Source organism: Trachinotus anak, unplaced genomic scaffold (genome assembly GCF_046630095.1).
Source record: "Trachinotus anak isolate AG129_WGS33_773 ecotype Australia unplaced genomic scaffold, CSIRO_AGI_Tana_v1 ptg000034l, whole genome shotgun sequence".
NCBI classification, from domain to species: domain Eukaryota; kingdom Metazoa; phylum Chordata; class Actinopteri; order Carangiformes; family Carangidae; genus Trachinotus; species Trachinotus anak.
Genome location: NW_027273885.1, coordinates 631,478 through 641,788, shown reverse-complemented (window position 1 = coordinate 641,788; position 10,311 = coordinate 631,478). Strand labels below are relative to the sequence as shown.

The 10,311-nt window shown below is 43.6% G+C and overlaps 1 protein-coding gene across 1 annotated transcript; it reads right to left on the bottom strand.

Annotated features, from left to right (window-relative positions):
- Window positions 1-659: 659 nt before the first annotated feature.
- On the bottom strand, window positions 660-2,180 carry LOC139614515 (trace amine-associated receptor 13c-like). Its single transcript, XM_071471846.1, has one exon. The coding sequence runs from the start codon at window positions 2,027-2,029 to the stop codon at window positions 1,004-1,006; it is 1,026 nt and encodes a 341-aa protein (XP_071327947.1). The 5' UTR covers window positions 2,030-2,180; the 3' UTR covers window positions 660-1,003.
- Between the last annotated feature and the right edge of the window lie 8,131 nt (window positions 2,181-10,311).

The window sequence follows — 10,311 nt, the reverse complement described above, 5'->3', positions numbered from 1 at the left end:
GGAAATCTGGCACATGGGGAACATACTCCCACAAGATACAGGACTTTCCAACATTTCTGACTTTTAAACAAATTAATTATATCAATCATTAAACTTAAAGCTTTTTGAGATCTGAATGTTTATTCTACATTTTCTTAAATTAAAAAAATATATATTTTCAAGTAGTTGACTAAAATTATTTCAATGTGTAAATTGTGTGCACACCATACACTCAGTTTATTAGGAACACCAAGCTGGAACTAATGCAGTCAAATTCAACAGACCTGCAGTAAATCCTCCTTCATGAAGGTTTAATGTTCAGTTTCTGTTGACACCTTTTTAGAGAGTTGAATTGTCTGCTTCTGTTAATTAGCCCACTGTCACTGATATAAATGGGGTGGACAAAATAGCTGTAAACACTTCAGCAGCACCACAAACTGCAGCCTCCACAATAATCATATAGTTGAATCAACACAAACTGAACATTATCACCTTCATGGAGGAGGATTTATTGCAGTGTAGGATGATTCTGTATCATTGTTTTGTCAGTTTACATTATTTAAGTTTCAACAGCAGTAAATCATCACAACTGAAAGCAGCTGTTCATAGTAACTTAACTAGTAAATATATGTAATGTCATAAAAACAATGAAATTCATCATGTAATGAATGTGACTGTGTCAAGCTTTGGTTTATAATAATTTCTTTATTATATGGTGATACATGATGATTAGTCAATAATTTGACTATAATAATGATTTAATAATAAAAATCTAATCTAATGCTTAATGACATTAAAACATTAAAACTATTCAACATCACTAAAAGGCAAATAATGATAATAATTCACAGCACTGGGGAACATGTGGCACATATGCTGATGCTCCAGAGATCAGTGGCAGTAAAAAAAATAGTTTAGGGGGGAAACAAACACTCATCCTCAAATCTTTGATTAAAAAATTAACATAAAAAGAACAAATACATTTAGACTTGCTCTTCATGCAAATACACCAACAGTACTGTCATCAACGTGTCTGTGTAATCACATTTACAGTTGAAGAGTGAGGATTAAATATTTTCAGACTGACAATGAGATAAAAACATTTCTTAAACCAAGGATAAAAAAAGGCATAAATAACTGGGTTTAAGGTTGAATTAAAGTAACCCAACCAAACAAATGCTTCAAAGACGGCAGCAGGTGTGATGAAGCCAGTGTAGGCATCAATTATAGAATCTATAAAAAAGGGCAACCAACATGAAATGAATGCACCGAGCACAATAGCCAGAGTCTTTGCAGCCTTGTGCTCAGATTGTTTAACCAACCCTCCTCTTCCTCTGTCATTGGAACAGTGACTCATATCTCCGATCTTTCTCACATGATCTTTAGCCACAATAAATATTTTAGTGTACAGACAAACCATGACAGTGCAGGGGAAGAAGAAGACAATCATACTGTCCAGGATTCCCCAAAGGGGGTTAAAGAGAAGGTAACAACTACCGAGGCAGTTTATTGATTCCATATACTCCTCTAACCCTGCTACGTTGGCCTTTGAGTAAAGTAGACCATAGGAGAAGAGAGCAGCCAGTGCCCAGCTCACACAGACCATAATCCAGGCCACTGACATTGTGATTTTCCTGGAATAATGCAGAGGATTGCATATTGCTTGTTGTCTGTCTACAGCAATGCAGACCAGGTGGAAGATAGAAACAGTGGTAAGAAACATATCAAAACTAGAATGCAACAGACAGAAGTCATCACCATAGAACCAGCAGCCATGAATGGTTCGAATGGCACTGAAGGGCATCACAATAACACCCACAAGAAGGTCAGCAAGAGCAAGAGATAAAACAAGCACATTGGTGGGATTCTGCAGCTGCTTAAAATGACCTATTGACACAATGACAACAAAGTTCCCTAAAATGGTGACCAGTATGCCTGAAACAAACAACAAATAGAGGGCAAACCTGGTCCCCCCATTGAACTGTGCCATAACACACGAGGCATTAGAGCCTGGAAAACAGTACTGGTCCTGAGACAGGTCACTCATCATAAACCCAAAGACAGATGACAAAACCACAGCAGAGAGAGAGCGATGCTACAACTGCAGCAGAGGTCTGTGCTGAGGAGGAGACACATACTAGTGATCTCCGTCTTCTTACTAAAGACACAGCAGAGGTGCCACCTACAAATATAACACTGTGCCATCCAATCAGAAGTAGGGGGGAAGTTCTTCTGTGGTGAAGTCATAAACAGCTGTAATGTGGCTTTATTACAGTAATAGTAAATTAAATACAAGAAAATGAAATCAATGAATATCATACCACCAGGGGTGTGAAAAGTACTGGAAAATTGTACTCAAGTATAAGTACTGTTATTCAATTTTACTCAAGTACAACTACTTGTGTAAAAATGTACTCAGATACAAGTACAAAGTACGTCAGTCAAAATGTACTCTGAGTAAATGTTGCTGTGTTATATTTTGGAAGGGGGAAGAGGAGGAGTAAAAAATATGGTGATAACAATAACATATTGTAACATCAGTAATGGAGCTACGGCTTGTTAGCTAATTTCACCGGCTCTTTATTTGTTGACTGAACACAGCACAACACAGTAGCCAACAAAAAAAAAAAAACCTAACTGGTTTTACAGCATAATCTCAGTGCTACCAACTGACTTCAACAACTCCTGCTGCAGACTAGCTCTCACTCCCAAAACTGACAGAAACAACAACAACAACAACCTGTCCCCCTCACTCCCCCAGTCACAGGTACGTTATCTCACAGACAGTATGGTATGAGGTATGAGGATTCTCACTAGCCCCTGGCTGAGTGTGTTGGGGTTCTCCCCAGAGAATGAGAGGGTTGCCTCTGTGTGGCTGGAAGTCGTTGAGTGTAAGGCTTTGACTATTGTCAGTGCAGAGTATGTGGACTTCTTCGAGTCGCTGGTGGGTTCCTGGAAGGGGCATTACCTGGGGACTCCATAGTTCTTCTGGGGGACTTCATATTGGCAATGATGGAGAAACATGGAGGGGGTAGATTGTGAGGACTGATCTGAACCAGAGTGGTGCTTTGTTGTTGGACTTCTGTACTAGCCATGGATTGGCCATAATAAACACCATGTGTGAGTATAAAGTGGTTTATAAGTGTACTTGGTACCAGAACACCTCAGGCCTAAGATCAATGATCGCCTTTGTGGTTGTATCATCTGATCTGCAGACGCATACCTTGGACAATCAGGTGAAGAAAGGTGCAGAGCTCTCAACTGATCCCCACCTGGTGGTGAGTTGGATCAGATGGCAGGGGAGGTGGCCAGACAGACCTGGAAAACCCAAACATCTGGCCAAGGCCCCTGTCCATGGGGTCTTCAACTTGCATGTCCAGAGGAGGTTCTCATGCATTGCGACAGAGGTTGGGGATGTGGAATCCATGTGGGCCATGGTCTAAAGCTTCTATTGTGGATGCAGCTGCCAGGAGTTGTGGCTAAAGGGTCGTCAGTCCCAATTGGGTGGCTATACGAGAACCCGCAGGTGGACACCAGAAGTGAGGGAAGCCGTCAAGCTTTAGAAGGAGAAGGCCTGCCTTGCTCAGGGGTCTCCAGAAGTAGCAGACAGGCACCAGCAGGCCAAAGAACGAGTTCAGCCATGAATAAGGACTTTCTGTTGGCCTCAAGGGGGTTCTTGCACGTCATCCAGTGCTTCAGGAAGGGGAAGCAGGGCTTGGCGCAGGCTGTTTTCAGCAGGGAATGAAACTGCTAACATGGACTGGTATAACAGCAGCTGCTGGAAGGAACACTTTTGAGGAACTGTTGAACCCAACCAACATGTCCACTGAGGATGACCAGTACGGTGCTGATTAAATATGACAGACAAGTACTTCTGGATCTCAGACCAAATTCGAACTCTACAGTCTGGACTTAACTTACCTGTGCTACCAGAGATAAGAGGGCGCTGGAGAAAAAGAGGGAAATGAGCCGGGGTCCTGGTCAGGCTGAGGAGTAGACAACATCGCCCTCCTAGTGTCCTCCCAGCAAATATTTAATCCATTAAAAACAAACTAGATGAATTAAGAGCCAGACTGGCCCTTCACCAGGACATTAAGGTCTGCAACACCTTTGTTTTTACGGAAACATGGCTTGATCCCTCAGTCCCAGACTTTGCCATCACACTGGGAGGAGGCTACTCCACCACCAGAACTGCATGAAAGAGTTGGGGAAAAATAAGGGTGGTGGTGTCTGCATTATGGTGAATGAACGGTGGTGTGTGGACACCAAAACTTTTGTCGGGTTGCTCTCCTGATCTTGAGCATCTAACGATCACATGCAGACCGTTTTATCTGTTCCAGGAGTTTACAGTGGTGGTTTTCATCATTTTTTATATCCCCCCACAAGCAGACACCACACGGGCTCTGGAGGAGTTGTTCAGAGTTATCAACTGACATAAAACCCTACAACCAGAAGCTGCTTTCATCATGGCAGGGGACTTCAACAAAGCAAAACATGAGGAAAGTACTGCTGAAATACCACCAACATGTGGAGTTTCCAACTCGGGCCAATAACATCCTTGACCTTTCATACATGCCTACAGAGCCTGCCCCCGCCCGGCTTTTGGCAAATCAGATGCTGCCCTGTCAGACTGCTTCTCCACCACAAACTGGGTCATTTTCTGAGCTGCTGCCAGCAACAACATCAAAGACGATGGCGCTCAGGAATGGCTTCCTTAAACTCTTGGAGGTATTTATAAATGGTAGAAAGGTCTGCAACAGGAGAGGTGAATTTCTTTTCCATCATAACTTTTGCAACACCTATCTCATTAGAGAGACTGTCACTGCAGGCAGCACCTGCCAGCTTCTACAGGGGCCTCAACAAGGCAACATCTAGGAAAGAGGGAGATTGAGGGAGAAGGCAGTTCACTGCTTTCATGAGATAAAGATTGCCCCTGTAGAACCTGGTCTCCATCTCTGCAATGGTTTCAGTGTGGCCTACAGTGGATAGAACAACACTTCCTGTAAGCTGTGAGCTCATCACTGGTGGAGCAGGGCTGTCTATATCAAATTCAGTCAGTGAGCCATCATCTCTTATCTCCCTCAGAGCCTGTAGAGAGGCACTCACTACCTCCCCAGCACAGCACAGCACAGGTCAACAAAGTGAGACTATAAAATGGTATTTGCAGGCTTCAAGGCACCTGCCACTTTCAGTAGGAATTGTCTTATTTCAAAGACATGATGCTTCCTCAACATCATCAACAATCCTAATGCCTCTAATGCCTTAGTATCCTCTGAAAGGATACTAAAGATTGCATCCCGGTTTTCCACAATGCACTTTGTCACATCGTAATAATTTGTCCACCGGATCTCTAGTAAGCGTTTAAGAGAGGGGACATCATAGTTATATGATCATATCATCATAATGATGATGGAAAAAAGAGTGCAGTGATTTTGATAACTCAAAATATGTTTTTGCACATGGTTCTGCCTGCATTGCATGGACAACTGCTAAGTGAAGCTGGTGATTATAGCAGTGGGTATAGGGAATATCCTTCCCTATCTTTTTTTGCAACAAGGCCTGAACTCCACCCTTGATCCCACTCATAACTGAGGCTCCATCATAGCACTGAGTGATGATTTGGTCTGCAATGTAACCCAAGTCAGAAAGATGATTTAGAATTTGTGTGGTTATAAATTCTGCATCCAGCTGACTCAGATCAAGGAGATCAAGTGTTCCTTGGGAATGCCATCACACATAAACCAAATAATGACTGAAATATTTTCCACATTGCATCTGTCTCTAGTTCCATCACTTTTAATGCTAAACCCTGTATGATCTGCATTATTATATTCCTTTTTGATCTTATTTAATACTAAGTTAGCCAGTGTGTCAATTACTTTGTTTTGAATGTTTTTGGATGTGTATTTTGCATTTTGAGGGATACTTTTTGTAATTTCATTCAGTTTGAGGTCCTTTGTTGGAGTGTATTCAAAAAGTTTTAGAAAGATGAGACAGACAAATCCTGATCATCATCATCATATGCCCTTCCCAGGCTGCCATGAAGAGGAAGCAAATTAACTGCAAGGAATTTCACTACTTCTATGCTTTTGACATAGTATCTATTTTTTTCTATCTGGGTGGGCCCCAGAAGGTTTGCAATAGTTTCCCCAGTTGCTTCCCGCTGTTGCATTTGAGACCAGGCTAATGTTCTTTTTAAATGACAATGGCTAGAGGTATGCTTGCTGAATCCTTTGTCTTTCTCCAATGCAGTTTTCCAATTATTAAATCCTTGCTTGGTAAAGTATCTCTGTCATTAGATGTGCCAAATTCGCAACAGGGGAAACAGAAACATCTAATTTTGCAGAGTACTTCAGCCACAGTCTTCCACAGTACCAGCCAGGACTGAATGCACGCACGGTCTGGCCAAAGTTACGTTTAGGGAAAACTGGGTTGGTGGGCTTAGATGGCGTGAAACTGTTCAAGCCATGGCTACTATCACAATCACTGCCTGGGGGCGTAATGCAGGGTGTAGTGGAATCATGTAGTGAACTGCATGGGCAAGTGCTTGATGGAGAAGCAGTAGTGTCAAAAACTGTGGAGTTTGACTGCTGCGTTGAAACAGTGGTATTGGAGTTGCAAGGTTTTACAATAAGAAATCTGTGCATTGTGAGAAAGAGAAAGAGAGGGGAAGAGAAATGGCTGGCAAAAGAATCACTGTTGGAGGGTAAATTTGTAGACGTGTGCAGCTAACACTAGTTAACACAGACAAAAAAGAGCCGTATGTGAGAAATTCAAACATAAGTGTCCTCAAGAGAGTTAGAGAGAGCAAACCCAGAGAGAAACACTAAAAGTGGAGAAAAGAGAGAAGAGAGGAAGAAAGAAAGAAGGAACCACATGATACGTGTGGTGCGTGTAAAGTGCAGCTAATGTTAGCTTACACCAACACACAGCCAGCTAAACCGCTCTGCTACAGTAATACAACTACTACAGGACACAACTGACAAATACCCTATATGTTAATAAATCTACCAAAACGCAAGCCTCTCAGACCGACTGAAACTCCTGCTCAGAGAGTAACACACACAGGCTGTGTACAGCGGCCAAGTCACTGCACCGACTGAGCAGAGAACTGACACCGCTCTCTACTGTTTTAGTCAGACAACGACTGGCCAGTGAGAGCTGGGGGCAGGAGATCGGGGAAGGAGAGCTGCAGGAGTGATTGTCACATTCCTCAGCAAATCATTGTGCTACAGAGTCAAAAGTCTGCAGCTATCACGGCCGCTATTAATTACTCCACGATTATTTTGTTTTACCACTCTTGCAGTTTGCTATATGGACATGGTGGCGCTGGGTGAGGGGAGGATATTTTGTGTTTGTGGGGCAGGCGGAGCATTGGTACGGCAGCTGCACCAACCAAGAATGCAAAGTGTTGAAGAGGGTGGTAAAATCAGCCCAGCGCATCACCAGGTCAGTGCTGACTGTCATCCAGGACATTTATAGCCAGTGCTGCAGGAGGAAGGCACAGCACATCCTCTCTGACCCCTGCCACCCCAGCTACAGTCTCTTCACACTCCTTCCGTCTGGCAGGTAGCACAGGAGCATCTGTACCCGAACCATTAGATTCAGAGACAGCTTTTACCCACAAGCCATCAGGATTCTGAAATGCTGATTCCCCCCCTCAAACAAGCACAAGTCACTGATAAACCCAGTGCTGCTTCAATTGTTTAACGTCTATTTATTTTATCTAGAGTTTTATTCTATTTTATCCAAAGTTTTTAATCTATTTTATCCAGAGTCCTACTTACCTTACCTATTTTACTTACTTACTTATTGTACTTTATTTCATTGACTGTATATATCATTACTTTTCTCTTATATTTCTCTATCTTTCTTCTTATGCTGCTACACAAGTTGAATAGACACCATGCACAAAGAATTTCATTGTTGGTAATGCTGTGCATGTTACTCAGTATATGACAATAAAGAATCTTGAATCTTGAATCTTGAATCTTGAGGATGAGGCAGAGTCTGAAGACTTGGGGGAAGACTTGTCTAGGCTCTGGACTTTGTAGGGCTAGTTTGGTTGACACTGTTCAATGCTGCATGGAGGTTAGGGAAAGGGCCTGTGGACTGGCAAACTTGGATGGTGGTTCCTGTTTTCAAAAAAGGGGTTATCCTCCTGGCTGACCTCAGATTCAGGAAGAGCAGTGCTGGGTCTATCCTGGCTTTTCTGGCCGTGGAACAGCCGACCAACTCTCTACCCTGGCAAGGTTACATGGGGGGGGGGGGTCATGGGAGTTTGCCTTAGACCACTTAGTTAAATAATCCATGGCAGTGAGGATGTATTAGTTACACCTCTCTTAGTATGGCCCAAGGTCATCAATCCCCACTCTCTCCAGAGGCCACCCTGCATGGAACTATTGGAGCCGGGCATGAGAGCTCTCTATGGGACTCTTGTGTGCAGTGCAACTATCACAGGGGTGGCAATAGTCTTTCACATCCTGCCTGTGCTGGCCGCAGCAGAATCCTCCCTGTTAGAGACAGTGTCTTGGTGACCAGGCCTCATAGCTCCGGCACTGCCCGGAGCACCATCTCATGTAGGGGCCTCGACACCACTGTGTCTTACCTGGAGCTGATTCCTTCCAACCCTTCTGCAGCACCATATTATACAGGCAAGGGTCAAACACTGGCGAACATTGAGTTCTGTTGTGGCTTGAGAAAACCATAGCAACCTCCTCCCATGGGTGATGTTGCTGTGTCACCACCCATGAGAGCACTGATCTGATGTCAACATCCTCCTCCTGTTTGTGCACCCACTCTGCCACATCCACAGCTGCCAGTCCATGGCTGGTTAGAGGCCTACCTAGGCCCACAACCACACATTTCACATCCGGGTGTAACAACTCTCCCTCCTGTGCCTCTTTCTTCTTAGACTAGTGGCAGTCATTGACTTTGCAGGGCGGAGAGTGCATCAGCATTTCCATGGTGAGTCTGTTGACAGCAGTGAAGTTATACACTTGTGGCTCTTTGTTCCAGTGTACCAGCTGGCCCTCTGGCTCCCTGAAAGACATGAGCCACTGTAAGGCAGAGTGGTCAGTCATCACTATGAAGTGGAGGCCCACGAGGAAATACTTGAAATGCCTGAGCATAGTGAGCAGCCTAGTGGTACAGTTGCAATGTTTGGCCTTATTGAATGTGCTGCTGTGGTATGCCACCACTCCCTCTCCGCCATGCATCATCTGGGTCAGTACAGTGCCTGAACTGACATTGCTGGTATCTGTGTCAAGGACAAAAAGCAGAATGGGCTCAGGCAGGGAAAGAACTAGGGCCTCCACAAGGGCTTTCTGCAGTGATGTGAATACTGCCTCATGCCTCGAAAAGCAGCACTTCTGGGGGTGTAGTTCAGTCACACTGACACCACCTCTCCTGCACACACCTGAGGTCACTAAGAGCTGACTCAAAGGGCTCACCATCACCACATCCTACTTAAGTGAGTCTGGAGCAAGCGGGCAGCCTTCAGACCTGTTCTCTTTTATTTGTTTTGTTGGTTTGGGAATGGAGGTCTGGCAGTCCTGTTTTCGGTTTTTGTTTGCTAATTTATTTATTGTTTGTGTTTGGGTTAGTTAGTGAGTGGTTCTGGGTCCATCGGCCCATTGTGTGGCTGTCTCAGGCCCTCTCCATTCCTTTTGTTCCTTTTGACGAGCCTCCAGACTCTTTTTTTCGGTTTTAAGTAATATTGTGTTTCAAATAAAAGTTGTTTACTTGAACTGCAGGTATGGTGTCCTTTATATGTTGCGGGACAATGCTGACCCAAACTAACCTATTGTGGGCAGTAACAGATATTATTAGTTATTGTAGAGAGTTGTTGTTTCAACTGTATAATTATTTTGGAGGATATAGTGTGTGGAGCTGTTGAGCTGTATTGCATTACGTAGAAATGTGTATGTAGAAATATTAAGCTACATAAATCAAACAGCTGCCACCTCTTAAAGATTTTACAGCAGAATAATTGCACACAACTGTCTGAAGGTTACTCTGCATCTTGTGCAACATGAAGTTCTCCAAAGTCTGCTTTAGGGTCAGCCAGGCCCTGTTTGCACCTGTGGGTCACGTGACATGACAGGTGTGTTTGATTTGAGACATGGTCGCTGGGTGATGCATCCAATCAGCAGTGACTTCTCTGCCGCAGCTGCTGATTTGATCTTTACATTTGCTGCATTCTCACACAGTTAATCTTAACTTCATCATCTGACTTTTGTTTTTACTTGTTAACAATTTCAACTTTAAATGTAGCAAAGTAAAATACTTGAGTAAAGAAATACTGAAGTACTTATACAAGTATAGTTAATG